The sequence below is a fragment of the Phyllostomus discolor genome, chromosome 15 (assembly GCF_004126475.2).
Source record: "Phyllostomus discolor isolate MPI-MPIP mPhyDis1 chromosome 15, mPhyDis1.pri.v3, whole genome shotgun sequence".
NCBI classification, from domain to species: domain Eukaryota; kingdom Metazoa; phylum Chordata; class Mammalia; order Chiroptera; family Phyllostomidae; genus Phyllostomus; species Phyllostomus discolor.
The window spans coordinates 15758072-15775820 of record NC_040917.2 but is presented as its reverse complement, the minus strand read 5'-3'; the positions used below and the strand labels follow the sequence as shown (position 1 = coordinate 15775820).

General features: G+C 58.0%; 1 protein-coding gene across 3 annotated transcripts in view; it reads left to right on the top strand.

Annotated features, from left to right (window-relative positions):
* CNIH3 (cornichon family AMPA receptor auxiliary protein 3) overlaps positions 1-17749 on the top strand; it is a 149749-nt gene that overhangs the window by 113994 nt on the left and 18006 nt on the right. For all 3 annotated transcript variants that reach the window (XM_036016166.1, XM_036016165.1, XM_028531321.2), the window contains one exon: positions 879-926. In XM_036016166.1, coding sequence (XP_035872059.1) covers positions 879-926 — 48 coding nt within the window. The remainder of the gene's footprint in view (positions 1-878; positions 927-17749) is intronic.

Sequence of the window (17749 nt, the reverse complement as noted above, 5' to 3'; positions counted from 1 at the left end):
CTCTCTTCCTTGCCAGGTGGACACTAATTTTACTTGATCTGAGTTTCAAGGGCGCACGGGAGTCCCTGTATCTAACTGGGGGAACCGAAGTGCCACAGCCGCCTGCCTTCTCCAGGCCCCTGAGGAGTCTCACTGCCTTCACCACGTCTGTGGCGACCAAACTGCCCCGGCATTGAGCCGGAGGGGCCCCAGCTGTGCTTGCCGTGGCTTCAGAAGCCAAGGAGGTCACTGCGGGAAAGGGGAGCAGCGTCCAGTGTGTGGTGCGAGCATCCTCACCTGCCCAGCATCTTCCCTGGGCAGGGAGCCAGGCCCGGGGGGTGAGCTTGGATGGCTTGAAACGTCTCGGCCCGCGGCTGGAAAAGGGGCACGGCTGCTGGCTAATGGGGTGGAGAGATCGCTTCCTTTAAACACACTCCCTTTAGAGAAATAAAGCCACGGGTAGAGCACGTCTCTTCCCTGGACACTCATCAGGGTAGGTCTGCTCTTTGAGACCCAAGTGGGAAGGCCCTCCCCCCGGAGGGCTGGCTGCAGGCTTTAGGACGGTGGTGCCCGGTCGGCAGTCTGAGCATCTCACAGCTCCTGGAGGCTGAGAGAGAGAGGCTTGGCCTGCAGAGAAAAGTGCAAGACACCTCTGCTGGGCTGAGAGGGAAGCTGGGCCCCCACTGTTGGCCAGGCGAGTGCCGATTCGAGCAGGTAGCTCGACTCTGACAAGGTAGATGGAAGGACTCCTGTTAGGAAAAGCTGCGGGCGGGAGCACGCAGGCCGTCTGGCTGGGAGGGGCCTCTGGTCGGTTCCACCCCCTCTGCCGCGGCGGCGCAATGTGGGGGCTTGTCTGTCTCTGACCCTCGCTCTCCCTTCTTTCCCGTGCATCCCGACAGAGGGAGCGGCTGAGGAACATCGAGCGCATCTGTTTCCTTCTACGCAAGGTCAGTGCAAGAGCTCCGGTCACGCGTGGTCACTCAGGGCAAGTGGCCGGGCAGGCCCCGTGCCTGCTCCTGCCTTGTCCCCCCGGGAGAGAATATGGTGGCGGGGGAGGGGGAGGGGGAGGCGGGGGCCAGTGATGGGTTTTTGAAGCCTGCAGAGGCGAGAGGAGCTAATTAAAAGGGGTGGCCATTAATCAAAGTGTCGGGACAGCGCCGGACGCGTGAAGTGCCCTCTGGCTGGATTCAGAGGTTCTTCACGTTTGCATAAGGACGGCTGCACGGACAGCTGACGTCCCCTTGCCGCCTGTGCTCCTGTCCCAGCAGGGCTCAGGCCCGCCCCCGCTCGACCCCCGCCCGACTTGGGGAAGTGTTTAACTGGGTGGTGGGTTTCCTTTGAGGGTTCAGCTGGGCACTTGGATGGGCAGCATCGTTGGGGGTGTTGGGGGTGGGGTGGGAGTTGTTGTTACAGGGGCAGCAAGCGTTCGGAGAGCGGCTCTGAGTGGGTGGGCGGGTCGCCGCTGCCCCAAGTGCCTGTGGGAAGACGCGTGCGCGCGCACGTCTGTGTGTGTGTGTGTGTGTGTGTGTGTGCGCGCGCAGCTCGAGCGTGGTATTCAGCACAACTCGGGGACATTGCTGGAGGGCCAGAGAGGCTGGTTTGTCCCTCCCCAATCAGGAAAGTGCGTGTTTTTACAGCAAGATACAGAGAACAGCAACTTGCACTGTCTACAGCCCTGAGCCCGAGGACGCCCCTGCCCCCTGTCCAGAGCAGACAGGCGGCAGGACCTAAGGAAGCTGCCTGGCAACTCAAAAGGAGGCTTTTGAGCTTCGTGTGAATAGGAGAGGAACCAGATGCCAGGCCACACCGAGAGCAGGGAAACGATTGTGCAAGTTTTTGGATTTCTGTATTTCTATAATGGTGTCTTTCATTGGGAGAGAGAATTTAGCCAAGAAGTTAATGATTTTCTAGCTATTACCTCTCCCTTTAAACTTAGTACATTAGAGTTCCACGTTTGGTGCCTCATAGCAGGTGAATTTCCTAGTGATCCAAGGACTACAGAAGGATTAGGAAATAACCTAACAACATGTGGTATTCAGGGTAACTCACGAATTTGTAGATTATTTGCTCTAGTGATACCTTGGACACCAATAACCCACTCCAGCCGCCGCTTCCATAGTCTCTGGCTTGTTCCTTATGTCCTTCCTGCTCCAAGCTGCTCTTGCTCCCCCGTGTCGAAGGAACCCTCTGGAATTCTCTGGCCGAGTGTGAGTCCCCACCCATGACATTTTAGCCGGGCTCATCCTCCTACATGGCTTGATGATGAACTCTGGCCAGACAGTTAGCAATGGCTTGTGGCTGCCTCTGCCAAGGTCCTGCTGGCTGCACCCTTGGGCCTTTCAAAGTCAAGGCCAAGGATATCCAAGCATGCAGGATGTATGGTAACTAGTGTCATCATTTGCAAATTTGCATGGATCGGGCATACGGGTCTGTGAGCAGCAGACAGAGGCACTTTACTGCAGGACGCGGCACTGCAAGGGCCTGCTTCCATTTCCTGCCCTCTCCATCCTCCCCTCTCAGCCACGCTCCTTCTTCTTCCCACGCTGCCGCCTCTTCCGCTGCTTCTGGGCCGCCCACCGTGGTAGTGGGAAGTGCCATGGGGGAAGTCCGAGGTCGGCGAAACACTAACTCCAAGACTGTAGGTGTCATGACTGTGTCTGATCGCACGGCCTGCAACCCAACAGCCTTCGGACCCCTGCAGGGAGCCACCCTGGGTGGCGGGCACCCCTTGATCCTCTCGAGGCTGCAACACGCCATGTGCCCGCGGCTTTGTTTCCTGGTGGCATCTTCCTCCCGCCCCGCCCCTCTTGCCCCGAGCGCATCCGTCTTCTTGCCACTTGGCTGCATTAGCCCTTCACCTCCGTGTCTCCGAGCCCTGGGTCCCCAGGGCCATTCTTTACGGACACGAGCACGATTTCTTTCTGAATGTGATTTTAAATGGTTGGTGTTTCTGGTGGTCTGGCCATTGAGGTCTTGTTTTTCAGCTTAATTTGGTAGCTCTCTGATTCCCACAGACACGTTGGGGGCGTGTGGGTCTGTCTGTTCCCACCAGACGACGGCTTTGTTCTGTTCACTGTCACCTCTAGTGACACAGGAGGGAGAATGGTACTTGCCCGCCGATGGCACTCAGTAGACATTTATTTAGTTGGTTCGTGACTGAAGCCAGCTTTCCGCCCTTCTGTAACCTACATCCATTTGGGGACACTGGGGCAATCTATAATCTTCATGCTGCTTCGTTTCAGCAGTGTCCACGACATTGCACGCAGCACACATTTTTTCGTGCATGCACTTCTGACGTAAGTGTGTATTTTACAGTCACACTGAACTGGATTGTGTCCACTGTGGTCACAGAGGGTCTCTAACCCACACTCTGTCCGTCCCATTCTTTTCCTGTGTGTTTCCACCTTCTGCCCTCTTTGTCCTTGGCACTTTAATCTTATTAACGTCTCTCTCAGCCTGTTCCGGTTCCTTCCACCCAAAAGGTGGGGGAGGGTGGTGGAGGAGTACTTAGGCTTCTGCCCCGATTAGATGCACACCCCTCGGTGCGACTCTAAAGTGGGGGTCACGAGAATAGCACGTGTGTCTCGCTCATAAGCGCTCAGTGTGTATCGAATGTTGTTTTGTTGTTATCCTGACCCTGAGCTGCTGCCTAAAGCTCTGTATAACATCCCAGAGCCCACACTTGGGATTGGAGCAGGCCGGGGGCGGGGGGGTCCTTGGCTGGCGGCATCCCCCTTAGCACCCACCCTCCAAGTCTCTGAGGTACGTGTCGTTTGCTGTGTGAGCAGAGTCACAGGGCAGGATGGCCGGGCCACCGCCCTCCCGGCTCCTTCATTCTGAAGGGGCTTCCGGGCTCAGAGGCCCGGCCGTGAGCGCGTGCTGGGGAGGGCGGCGGGCTGATGGGTCTAGTCTGCACCTCCGCCTTCTGGGGAGCATACCTTCCAAGAAATTTGTTGGAACTAGTCTCCTGAGCACCCCAGAATGGGATGCGGCTCAGCCCTTGACTGTTGTTAAACCACCCCCTCAGCTTTCTCCAGAGAAAGGAAGGTTTTTGCAAATCGAATCCATTTTTAGCTCTGTAATTATCAGAGAATGTGTTCTTCGGGTAATTGTCTGAACTGCAGGATTCTTGCATCGACTTGTGCTTCTGATTCATCTTTTTTTTTCACGGCAAGAGCCGCTTGCTTCTCGCACTGCTCTCTTCCCCCACCCCCGCAAGCACGTCGTGGGCTCCGCGGGTCACTGTCAAGTGTGAGTCAGAGAGCGGGAGGCACCCGGCGAAGCAGGCCATGCGTTGACGGCTGCTTTCGGGCGCATGAAGGGTCCTCGTGGGGAGACGCTGACGAGGGGCCCCCTGCGACGTCTCCAAGTTCAGGGAACGGCTACAGGAAACGAACCCAAGTGCAAGCCCGAGACTGGAGTGGGAATGAGGAGAACATTTCTGTAGACGCGGCAGTCGGCACGTGTGTGGACTGGCTGTTCCGGGAAGCGAGGAAACGCTCACCTCCCTTGGCCCCGGGTGGGACAACCTCGTGTCTGGGATGCCGTGGAGTTCGACTGAGCCCGCCTGAGAGGGGGCACCTCGTTGCCTAGTTTGGGATGTCCCTTCCGGCGTGACAATTCTGCGACTGTCCCCCCCCCCCCCCCCCGCATCCCCTCGAGACTTCCCCAAGAGCGTGTCCTGTCTTACAGCAGGGTTTTGGACATTGGTAGGTGCGAGAAGCTCTAGCGGATGGACCCCTTTCCCTCTCTCCATCGAGCGGCACCAGTGGGTCGATGGAGGAAGAGGAGGCTGAATGGGCGGGGGCTGTGGTGGGTGGGGGTGTGGAGTTCACTGGGGAGCTGTGACCCGGTGGGAGGGGGCAGGCACTGCAGGTTTAACTCTGGAAAGAACGTGGCAGCGATCAGGCCACAGGTGTTACCGCTCATGGCCACCCGTGCCCCTCCCCTCGCGTGCCTCAGAGTCCGCTCCCTGTCTCGGGGAAGGCGTCACGGTCCGAAGTGAGGCTCAGTGGTGTGAAAGCCCCTGCGGACCTGGAGATGCAGGAGCAAGTGTAAATGATTGCTCTTTCGGAGTAATTTGTTATGCAGCATTATTACGGCAAGAGCTAACTGATACTGTCAACGAGTACCACTTTCTTAAGAAGGAACGTCTTTTTTTTTTTTTTCACAAAAGCAGTTTTATTCTGTGCCAGAGATAACCACTTGCTGACTCTACAGATTTATAAGTAGACAGTGTCGAACTCTGTCCTAATTTCTCTGGCCCAAGAGGAGGCTACTAAATGCGTTTATCGGCCAGAACCCAGGGAAAGACCCGTGTGGCTTTGGAGCACGACATCTGTCTGCGAATATTGAAATACTTGGAGAGATGGTGGAGACGGTGCCTGGTCGCTAATCCCTGGGACTCCCTGCCGCAGGGATCAACGTGACTGCCAACGTCTTTGTCCGCTAACCAACCCTTGTCACTGGGCTCTGGAGCGGGTGGTGCGCTTCAACTTAGAGACGCAACGCGGTGAAAAGAGACACGCGATCACAGGCAGCCGCTCGGAACGCCTTCCAAAGACCAACCCTGGCTCCGAAGTTCTCCCGATCAGCATTCTCCCTTTCTTGGGGGGTTTCTACAGCGTGACAATGGTCACAGCAGCTCGAGTTTCTTGAGTGACCACTCTGTGCCTTTTAAATAGTAATGTTTTAATCCTCACCACCCTCTGAAGTGGCCCACGTAGCAGATGGGGAACTCAAGGCCGGGAGAGGTTAAACATACATCCCTGGGTGTCAGATGTAAATGGGTGGGACTGGGATTTGAAGGCAAGTCGTCTAGCCAGTGCCCACACTTTAACCAGCCGCGTTGTGGGGGAAGCTGTTGGTTCTCTTTGCAGCGTGCTCCTCACGGACCGTCCCTGCAGTCACATCGCTCCGCCATTGGAAAGGGAGGATTCCAACGCCAGGAGCCACGCGGGGCCTCAGGGACCCTGTAATGTGCTTCGCCAACCACGGTGGGGCCGAGTGGGTTCCTTTACGGCTCTCTTCTAATTCCGTTTAACTTCTCGGTGGGGCAGCTCACCGCCCCTAGAGGGAACGTCTGAGGTAAAAATATCCTGGAACAGAACTTGCAGCTAGCTCAGGAACTGTGTCTCCTGCATAATTCATGTTCAGATCCTCTCTGTGGCCAACTCCTGGCTGGTCGGAGGGAAGGATGGAACATTTTCCTCGCTGTGTCATTAGGGGTGCTGCCATGGGGTTGCTGACCTGGAGGCTGGAGGGGGCTGCATCCTCGTGGGGCTCCCAGGGCTGCAGTCGGAGGAGCAGGGGACATCACAGCAGTGCCCTCACATCCGGGGTCTGGGTGGCTGGCTGGCCTCATCCTTATTCGATCCCCACTGTCACCAAGGTAGAGTGCTAACCAGCCTACCACCACCACGATGTACATTTCTCACTGGCCCCGGGGTCATCTGGTTGGTGCCGTGGATCTTGGCTGGGCTTGCGTGGAGAAGGGGACATTCTTCTGGGCTTGGGTGGGGCACTCAGCAGACCATCAGCTAATCTGTGATGGCCCCAGTGGGGGGTGGGGGTGGCTCTGGCCCCCATCTCCCCCTCCGGGGACTAGCCCAGGCTTGATCTCACGGCGTCACAGAGAAGCCCTGCAGAACCGCCTTACCGAACCCCTACAACTGCGTGAGCCAGCTCCTTAAAATTTCTCTCTCCATCTAGATATAGGCAAGACATAGATTAGACACAGAGACTGATATAGATATAGATTAGATATAATATAGCGATTAGATACAGATATAGATTAGATACAGAGACCGGTGTGGACTAGATATATAGAGATAGAGACATAGATTGGATGCAGACATAGATATAGAGATAGAGATTAGATATAGATACAGATCGGATACAGATTTGATACAGATACATAGATATAGCTGTCTGCGTGCATGCGTGTGCATGCACACACACACACTCATCCCGTTGGTTCTGTTCCCCTGGAGAACCCTGACTAATAGCCCCGGCCCCGATCCCGGGAAGTTCAGGTTTAGCAGGTTTTTGGAGGGGCCCAGGGCTGGCTGTGTCACAGGATCGTCACAGCAACCACGTGGGCTGGGTGACCACTGCCTGCACTTGCTCAAAGCCCCCAGCTCACGCGTCTGGCCCCCGAGCCCGTGCTCTCTCTGTCCTCACCCTGCTGCTTCCGTCTGCGTGTCTGCGGAGGAGTCTGGCTTTCCACACCGGCTACAGAGCGGCTTGCCCCTCCACCGGGGGCCGGTCCCTGCGGGCCGCTCACCGAGAGTGACGGCCAGTTTCTCCCGCAGTCACCGCGGACCAGGAAAAAGAGGCCGACCAGCTCACTGCTTTCATCAGCAAAGCAGGCTCTCTCGGGCTGACCGTGCGAGCAACGGCGATTTATGGACTCTTGGCAGTTATGCTATGAGCGGTCACCAAATCACTGACCGTTCTGACAGAAATAATTTGGGATTCCATAACAACTCCCTCTTCTCATTAATATAACGAGGAACTGCAGGCACCGCGGGGCGTGTGGGTCGGGGGGTGGGGAATTGGGCATGGCCTCCACTGTGAGTGCAGACACGGGGGGCTCGCTGTGTCAGGGGTGCCTGTGCAGGCCAGGGGGTCGGGGGAGGCTGCCTCCCAGGGCCATCCAGGGCCCCAGGCTCCTCCTGCCTTTGGAGCGCTGCGTCATCAGGGCATTTCCTTGAGCCCGTGGTTAGGAGAGTGTGACACCGGGATGTCCTTTCCAGCAGCAAGACAGGGGAGAGAGGAGGACAGGGCCATTCCCATGGAGGGTATGACCCAGCATTCGCCCACACCACTTCCACCTGACTCCTCAGTCAGATCTTAGGCAATGGCCACTCCTGGCCTTATTTTGGGGATATGTATGCTCAGCCCCAAATCAGGGGTTCATTCCAGAGAGTGGGGGGAGTGGACCCGGGAGAACAGCTGCAGGTCTCCGTCTTGGGACGGGGGGACCCGGGCCACAGAGCAGCCAGTGCAGGGTGCTCTGCCTCTGACAGGCACCCCAGGGACTCAAGGGCCGTGGGAGGGGACGTGGGAGTCGGGGAGGACAGAGGCTGGACATGAGAGGTCGAGGTGATGTTTGGTGGTGCTTGGAGGAGGCTGTGCAAAATGGGGGTCGAAGGAGTCCTTGGTGGGTCCATTGAGTACGGCGTGAGTTCATTCATTGGTTCAGCCGGAATTCATCCCTTTAGCACCTGCTGTGTGCTTAGTCCTGTGTTATGTGCTGAGGAGGGTGAGTGTGTGTGTGTGTGTGTGTGTGTGTGCGCGCGCGTGTGGTGTGATGTGCCAGCCGAGAAGACGTGCTCGGTCCAGCTAAAAGCGTTCTCGTTTTTTTCTCTGAAACCCTGCTCGAGAGCCTCTCAAAGCCCTGTCCACACCATCCCCTGCATTCCAGTCGCTTGCCCATGTGCTGTGCACACTCATATCCCTGAAGGCAGGAATCATAGCCACCTAATTTTTGTATCTGTTGCATTGCCCAGCGTGGTGTCTGATTCGAGTCAATTAGCAAAAGGGATTAGCGAGCATCAGCCCAGCAGCCATGCAATGGCTCGGACTGTTATTGTTCTCACAGCTCGGCAGGCAGGGTTCTCACGGCCGAGCCCGGGATTAAAGCCAGTGGGGGAGACCAGAGGAAGGCCCGCGGCAGGTGTGACATGCCTTGTCCTATCAGAGCATCCCACCTGCACAGCGAGTGTGCACAATCTTGGATGTAGCAGGAGCCCCAGACCCGACCCTGGCTGCACGTTGGAATTGCCTGGGGAGCTGGGAACCGTACCGGGCCTGGGCCCCACAGCCAGAGCATCCACTTCTTTGGTCTGGCTCGCAGCCTGGGCGCTGGGGCTTGCAAAGCACCCTCCCCCGCCGCCACCCCCGGTGATGCTAATGTACAGCGAGGCTGCAGATCGCCGAGTTGGAGGGCAAGCCAGGCTGCAGCAATGCAGGCGGGGCGGCCTCTTCCTTTCTCAGCCCTCTGGGGTGTGATTTCGAGAGCCATCATTTTCTAAATGGAGCCAGAGTAAAAGCAGTAATTTGCTACCGGGGGCCTAAGTGGACCGGAGGGGCGAGTCCCCACCTTCCCGCTTCCTCGGAGATGGTCAGCCCAGCGGGACGGCTCACTGTCAGCAGTCCGCAGACAACTTGTTTTTCTCGGTGGGAGCTTTGCTTCCAGAGGCTCCCCGCGCTGCCCAGAATGCGACGAGAAGTAACAAAATCCGTTTTTCAGACCTCCAAATGCTTGCCCTTTTCCAAACTGCTGAAAAAGCAAGAAGCATTTCTGGGTTATGTTTCTAGGCCACAAAGCGTGCCAGTATTACCAGATCCTCACAGCCACTTACTTATTCCTTGGAGTGTGACCCAGCCTCTGCCTCTGCCTAAAGTTAAAACCGGGCACCGGCCTGTTCCCGGACAGGGGCGGGGCCCACACAGAACCCCCAGACTCCAGGGAGCATTCCTCCGGACGCCGGGCTCGTGCTGAGCGGATCCCGCAGCTCCAGATGCGGCTGCCTGCGGGGGGAGAGGGTGATGCTGCGCTGTGGTGCTGACTCCATCTGCGACACACACAGGCGATTTGTGATTCCTGAAGCCATTCGGGGTGCTGGTCCCCCTCCAGCACAGAGTGTCACTGGCTCCAACCCCTAAGCTGTCTCTGTGGCACAGACAACTGCAAAACACAGGGAGTTGCGCTTCGTTAGGAGCAGGCCAGGCAGCAGGCAGCAGGACGCACGGACTATGTTCCGTTTGCTCCAGGAACGCAAAGTGCTGTGGGTCCAGAGGGACAGAAGCAGCGCACTGCTCCCTGGCCTCATCTGCCGGACGGTCGAAGCCGGGACGCCGTCCCAGAGGACGGACGATGCTCGCCGATTGCGGCACAGGGAGGTGGGTGGCCGACACCCAGCAACCACACTCTGCTGCCACGGCCTTCCCTCGGTGACCTCACTGCTGCCACCATTCAACCCACCCACTCTCGAGACACTGTCCGTGCTGCTGGGGTCCTGGTGGGGATCCCAAAAAGCAGCTGCTTGTGCGAGGTTCCTCTCCGCCGAGAAGACGCACGTTGTTCAGATCCCATCAGCAGGGCATGGATGAAACGACAAGCGAGGCATCTTCTGCGAGGGTCTGGGAAATCCGGCTGTGTAAGCGAGACGTCAGTGTGAGCCACTGTGGCCTCCACTGCCTCCCAGTCTCCGTGACACAGAGGGCTCCCAGGAGCCAGCAGGGCTGGCTGTTGGGTCACTTTCATTATCGATAAGGTACGGCGAGCACCGCAGTTCTGGGCTTTAAAAGGAGACAGTCGGTGGTGTGAAGTTTGCTAAGGGTCGGTTTGCCCCAGCAGACCGTAAGGCTGGGGAGGGCAGCTCAGCTGTGTCAGCTGGTCCCTGCTCAGCCCGCGCCTAGGAAGTAATCTCAGTATTTCTCTTCTCCGAGATGGTTCTGTGCAGTGCAGAAGGGGACCTGGCACTCCAGGCCTGGTGTCACTTGTGGGGTCACTCAGGTGGGTCTGGTTTCAGGTGCGGCTCTGCTTCCCCGGCTCCTGGCCCCTACCCAGCAGTCCTTGCGTCTCCATGCACTAGGAGTGAAGTCTCCATGCACTAGGGGTGAAAACTGCATTTCCCTGCATTTCCCAGGACAGCTCCTCGCCTTTGGACACCGCCCTCGACACCCCAGCCTGTCTGCACTCACGCGATCGCCTGTCGGCCACAGGCGCGCACACGTTGTGTCCGAGTCTGGTCTGTCCCCGGCCCTTCTTGGCTGACTCTCGTCTTCCGAGTCAAAACCAGGCTGCTAGGTCTGGCCAAAAGCATCTTCCCTGTTTTACAAGACTGTTGGGAAGTGGCTGGTTTGGGAGGAGGAGCCTCCAGAAGACACTCCCTCACGCAGGGCGCCCTGGGGCCTGTGCGTCCACTCGGGCCGCGGTGACCACGTGCCACAGGCTGGGGCTGAGACAACAGGAAGTTACTCCTCCCAGTTCCGGTGGCTACAAGACCCCGGCCGAGGTGTCGGCAGGGCTGGCTTCTCCTGAGGCTTCTCTCCTCAGCTCGGGGACCGCCATCCGCCTGCTGCGCCCTCACAGGGTCGTCCCTCTGTGTGCGCGTCTGTGCCCCGATCTCCCCTAAGGACACCGGTCATACTGGATCAGGGCTGTGCTAACGGCCTCAGTGAACCTTCATGACGACTTTAAAGACCTGTCCGCAAATACAGTCACACTCTGGGGCCTGGGGCTAGGCCTTCGGTACGTGAAGGAAGGGAGAGGGGTGGTTTATCCTCTAGCAGGATTTGCGAGCTGGAGAAGAATTTGTACGGAGACAGCATCCCCTTGGTCAGGAGAAATGGCCGGCCTTACCTTGAACTCTGCTCCTCGGCAAATAGCCAGGAGAGTGAACAGCTGGCCCGGGGTTTAGACCTCACTGGTGGTGTCCCATCATCCCCAGGTGTGATCCCGTGAAAGGGAGGGCAAGACTTTCATTCTCCACTGGATTTTATACGTGCGTATGAGAGTAAAAAAGCAAACTTATCCCGAGCAAAGCTATGCAAAATTACTAACTTGTAATAATAGCCAAGATATGGGAAAACTTTGATAGTGCCCAGCCAAGGATGAGTGGATAAAGAAAATGTGGCATATATAAAAATGATATATATATCTCAAAGGTACAAACTTCCAGTTATAAAATAAATAGGTCCTGGGGGTGTCACACACAGCCTGGTGATTATAGTTCATGACACTCCATCACTTATTTGAATGTTGCTGAGAGAGTAGATTAGAAGTTCTCATCATAACAAAAAGATTCTGTAACTATGTGTAGTGACAAATATGAACTAGACTTGTGGTGGTGATCCTTTTGCAATATATACACACATTGAATCCTTACGTTGTATGACTGGAACTGATATAATATTGTAGGTTTATTATATCTCAGAAAAAAGGATGGGTCCCCCTCCCATCATTTTCCAGGGGAGACGGACCGAACACAGGGGGCTGCACCCCACTTCTTCATACTGCCTCACCCCGTGCAGGGAGCAGCGTGCCACGCTCAGTCCCCCAAGCTCAGACCATTAGCTCAGCACAGGCTGGACGAGGTACCGGCCATTATCATTCTAATTAGCTGCGGCGCCAGTCTTCCCAGCAGGCCCAAGGTCAGGACCAAATCCATGTCCGCGACGTGAGCTTTGCAGAAGTGCCCGCTGCGGAGGTGGGCCGGAGTTACATAATGATTGCAACCTTCTTCGTTTACAGAACCTCCCCTCCCGGGAGAGCCCTGGCGCTCCCCGGCCCAGAAGTCGTGACTGGGTAGCAGGGCGGCCTGACGCAGGCAGGCGGGGCTGGAGGGAGGAAGAAGGAACCCTGCCCACCCACAGGGCCCTGCGGGTCGCCCCGAGGAGTCATTACGCCACCGCTGCAGCTCCGAGGAGGGCCGCTGGGAGGCGCCCTTCTGCAGTTCGGAGGGAGGGCGGGGCCTGAGTGCGTCTCCTTGGCTCACCTCAACTTAGAGGATTGGCCCTTGGTGGCTCAGGAAGAGGCTTTTCCTTAAGGACAATGTCGAAGTCATCCTTTGTGGCTTGGAATACGCTGGACATTCTGCAAAGTGGTCAAGTGCGTCATCTCACTTAGTCCTCGCCCTGCGGGGTGGGCCGCACTCTGGCGTGGTGGGCGCCGTAGTCCCCCGCAGCAATGACGAGGAGGACGAGAGGGGTGAAGTCAGACCCTGCGTGGCCGGGACTGGAGTCCAGGCAGCTGTGTCCCGAGGCGGGCACACTCTTTGGGTTTTCTTCACTGTTCTCACGGTACAGGCAGCAGGACCCCGGGTCTACTAGAAAACGATGCTGAGCTGATATGAAGAAAGCATCGATCAGCTGCTCACCCCTCTCTGCCCCTAACTCTCCGGCGTGACTGACGGGAAAGCTGGGGGCCGAGAACTCCCGGCACCTCCACGTGTGTTCAGACACAGACAGACACCCCCCCACGCTCGTGTTCACACTCACTCCGCGTTGGCTGCTGGTCTGTTTCCTTCTTGTCAATAATGAAAACATTGTCTTTCTGCAACTCGTATGTTTCCCACATACCATTACGTGCCCCTCCCCCAGTCACTAGTGGTAGACCCCACTCTTTTTTTTAAAGATTTATTTATTTACTTTTTAGAGAGGGAAGGGAGGGAGAGAGAGAGAGACAGAGAAACATCAATGTGCGGTTGCTGGGGGCCGTGGCCTGCAACCCAGGCATGTACCCTGACTGGGAATCGAACCTGCGACACTTTGGTTCCCAGCCTGCGCTCAATCCACTGAGCTACGCCAGCCAGGGTAGACCCCACTCTTAGAAACAGTTGCACAGCCGCTCGTACTGTCCCAGAGCACACAGTGTGCTGAGGTGTTTCCACGTGTGCGGACGGTCCGTCTGTCTGGTTTTGGGTGTGCCAGGCCCCTGCCAGTGACCCAGCAACAAGCACCTTCCTGCGCTTGGGCCCCCGGAGCGAGGCTGTTGGGTTGAAGTGTCCAGGGATTTGTGCTTTTCTGAGGACTGCGAGCTTATTTTCTCCAGACAGATGAGGCAATGTTTCCTCCCCCCGTGGAGTGAGAGGTGTCTGTTTCCCCACGTGGCTGTCACCATGCCTACACATCACTGCGGAGCTCCGAGGCTGGCCTGCTGTCCTCAGCGCCCCAGGTGCAGCCCAGCTTGGGCGCCCAGGAAGTCCTTCTCCAAGACCAGAGTTCCGAGGTCTGCGCAGCACATCCCGATCTCCTGGGGGCTTTTAAAACCTCCCCTGGGCATGGGTCCCCAACCCAGAGGGCCCCAGTCTGTCCGTGGGGTGAGGGCAGAGGTGTTTCCAGAAGCCCCTGGAGGATTCTGCCATTCTGCCCAGGAAGGGGCCCTTCAGAGAGGGACCCTGTCGACACGGGGATTCCAACCTCCCTCCTCCCTCCCGCCTTGGGGTCCTCTCCTTGCAGGCCAGGGCAGATTGTGCAGGGAGCTGCAGGCTTTTCCTGCAGCCAGCAGCCTCTCCCGCGTGTCCAGGGCCTGCAGGCACATGCAGGCTGGAAGGGCCGACTTGAGCCCTCGAGGCAAGTCCCCTGCTGCCTCTCGGAGCCTGCAGGGTCCCGTAGGACCACAGTGCCTTGCAGGGATCTGCCCTACCCGTGCCGGAGGACAGCAACCTTTCCTGGGGAGATGGAGGTGGGCACCCACGCCTCTTTATGACCAGAGGTGCATCAGGTCTCAGGGCTGTCCCCACGCTGAGTAGGACACAGGTCATCCGTTCTTCCACCGGGCACCCTGTCCCTCCTAACCGGAAGTGTCTGCTGATGGGACCACGTGGCTGACTCCAGGTGGCAGCCTGAGCCCGCCCTCCCTAAACATGCATCAAGAGGCATGCAGACCATGTGCAGAGGCTGACACACCGAAGTCTGGCCTCTTTCACAGTGCAGTTTGCACACAGCTGCTCAGGAACTCTATTCTCTCCTCAGCTGCTTAGGGCCGCTTGCAAGAGGCAGCCAGGCAGGAAAAGACGCCGTGACCGTAGGCAGGCAGTAGCTGGTCCTCCCCCATCGCCAGGCCCACATAGTCATTGGCCGTGACGTTGAACGTCTGCTGTGTGCTCTTTGGGGCACCGTTTTCCAGACTTGACTGCACGGTGGGATCCCCAGGGGGTGTGTAAGAAGTACTGATGTGTGGGTCCCATCCCCAGAGATGCTGACTTAATTGGTTTGGGAGAAATCCTGGGCATCAGGATTTTTAAGACTAGTCCCCTCACCCGCCCATGCCCAGGGTGATTCTAATGTGCAGCCAGGTTCGAGCGCCTGTGCTGAGCAGCCTCCAGCTTCATCACGCATTTAAACTGCTCTTCGTGGCCTGGCTGGCTTCCACCTGGGCCCCGCCCCGCCCCTCCCTGGCGCAGGGTCAGGTAATAATCTCCTGGTACCTCCAACAGCTGGGAAAAGCCTCCTGCCAGCCGGGATGGGTAGGCTCATAGAGGCTGGACAAGTTTCCAGGCCTGACATAAAATAGGGTGTGGTCTTCTCTCCCGCCTGTAGGGGAGAGCCCTCTTGGGGGCGCTCACAACACGAACATGCTGAGGTCTGGCTGCTGCCCCCGCCCGCCCTCCCCACTCTGAGTTTCCAGTGCATTGGTGGGGTTTGCAGGTGGGACCATTAAAAAAAAAATCTAAGGCTGCGGGGAAATGTCCAGTGTCGGGGAATGTTGACAGGTCAGTGTAGGGAACACCCACACAGCCCTGAATAAAGTCGTTTTGTTCACCATCGTTGCACCAGCACGTTGCTGAGATGCTGCGATGGCTCACCTCTTGTTTCTGTCAGTTAGCCTGTGGGGGGACTGGCTCTCTCAGATTCGTCGTTTCTCCTAGAGGCACAGGACCCACTGACGACGTCAGGCAGGGACTCACTGTACAGTCTTCGCCAGGAGTCGTCACCTGCCTCGTTCATCTGTTCCCCCTCCCCCGTGGGCGTAGAGCACCACTTGTTTTGCTGGGCCCTCCGGCGACACTCCGTGGTCCTTCACCCTGAAACACTGTCTGCAGCGTAACCACGCCGCCACGATCACGGCCAAGGCCGTCGTCGTCCCTCGCAGTCACGGCTTCCCTGTTTCCCAGCACTGCTCTGCATCCTTCCAAGTCCGGGACCCAATCACCTCGCCTCTCGTGGTCGTGCTTCCCGCAATCTCCTTGCATCCAGAGCAGTCTCTCCGCCTTTTCTCATGAGCTGGACCTTTACGAAGAGCCCCTGGAAGGGAGGGGTTTGTGAGGTTCCCCGGCCTTTCTAACGAGTGGCGGCAGGGCCGAGGAGCCCTCGACAGAGGACTGCGCATCTTGCTGCCCCCGTGTAAACACGTGCGTGGGAAGCACATAGGCGAACGGGCTGCCGCCTGCTTCTCGGTGCTCAGAGAGAACGGGCCCCGTGTTCAGAGCTGCGGGTGCGTGGTGTGTGCCCCCACGCGCAGCCCTGCCGGGGTCCTCCTGAATCAGTCCAGAGTCACAGGCCACTCTGACCAGCGCGTGTTCCGGTTGCTCCCCCTCGTCCCCTCCCCCCAGCGTCTCCTGTGTCTGTTCTCTGTCTCGCTGTGTCTCTCTGTCTTGTGTTGCAGGTTTAAGGTTCGCTCATTCCCGTCCAGCTGGGTGAGACGACCTCACGGAGGGGGGTGGGGGGGTGGCGGTGTGCTGCCCCCCTGGGGACAGCAGGGCGTTGTGGAGAAAGCTCTGTGGGGACCATCTGCTTCCGCAGCCGGCCCCGGACCTTGCTCCCGCCACGCTGGTCACGCCTGCCCTCTTCGCTCACTGCTCCTCCGCTTTTTTTCTCCCTCTTGTCTGAACCTTCCTCTCTGGACGGCTCAGCTCCAGCCACCGCTTGGGAAGCCTTCTCCCCCTTCCTCAGGTGGAGTCTGGGGGCCCCGTGGGCTGCAGTCCATTCTAGCCCTTACCAGGCGGCATCACATTTTCCTCTCCCCAGTTTGGTCCAGGGCTGCTGAAGGGCGGGGCCCGAGTCTGCAGGGGGTCTGACTCCCCAGACCGTGGCAAGGTGCCCCCACCTCACAGGTGTTCGGCCCACACTCGGTGGGAGTGGACGAAAGGAAGTGGCCGGGGAGCCGGGTCCCGCTCTGAGAATCCCGCAGCCGAGGTCCTCGAGGGCAGAACCACAGAACCTCGGAGCCAGGAAGGACCTGGTGGATTCTGGTCCAGCCCCTTCCCTGGAGATAAGCGGAAGGGCAGGGAGAAAGAGACCCTCTCAGTGCCCCCCAAAGTGCAGTTAAGTCTAACTCAGTCTCCCCCTTCCCCTGAATCCTTTTCACCATAACTCACTTCTATCTCATTGGGCTACGCATCCATTTCTGATTTCCAAATCCCTTGCACCCTCCACCATTCCCGTGTGGGTAACCCTTTCTGTGGTTATTTACTGCAAATAGGCAACCTCTGACTGGCTACGTCTTCTTTCCGACCACGAGAAAGGGATGCTCATTTTAGTACAACTTGAATGACCAAGAGCGCAGATCTGTTGGATGAAAATCTACAGTCACGAAACACCACGCCAACCACCCCTGCCTTGAGGGGGGGTTCCGTGCGGCTTTGGAACCTCGCGGGGACGCCCTTTGTCGGTGTGGACGATGGAGAGTTAACCGCAACGCTGACGGGAGCAGTTTTCTCTTCTCTCCTTCTCATGGGGCTGGCCAGCGAGCCGCGGGCGTCCTGGCACAGCTCCTGGGACGCTGCTGCTCACGTGGCCCCTGCAGCAGCTGCACCGGTGCCACCTGGGAGCTTGTGACAAGTGCAGAGTCTCAGCCCCCACCTTCCAGACCTAAGGGGTCGTATCTGCATTTAACCCGATCTCCAGGAGATCTGTGTGCACACGATTTTGAGCAGCGTGGCCGAGACCCCCGGCGGTGGAGCAGAGCTGCCTTCTGCCCTGCCTTCAGCACCTGCTGAGTGTCCGCTGTGTGAGGACTTGTCGGCAGGTACGGCAGGAGGGACCCCTGCCCCGACCCACCTGCCATTCCCACTCGCCAGTTGCCCTCCCCGAGACAAGCCCAGGCCCTGCCAGATATCACCCCTGTCTGCTGGTCCCCGCCCTCGCCCTGCAGCTGGGCCCTCGCTGTCACTGGCAGCTGGCCGCCTCGGACTCATCCCCCACTGCTGTCACGCCGCCCCTTGGCTGCTCCTGGCTTACCCTGCTTTCCTCAGTGTCCCTGCTACTCTGCTGTTTTCTCCAGTGATCACTTATGCTTGGGAGTAAGTGGAGGCCG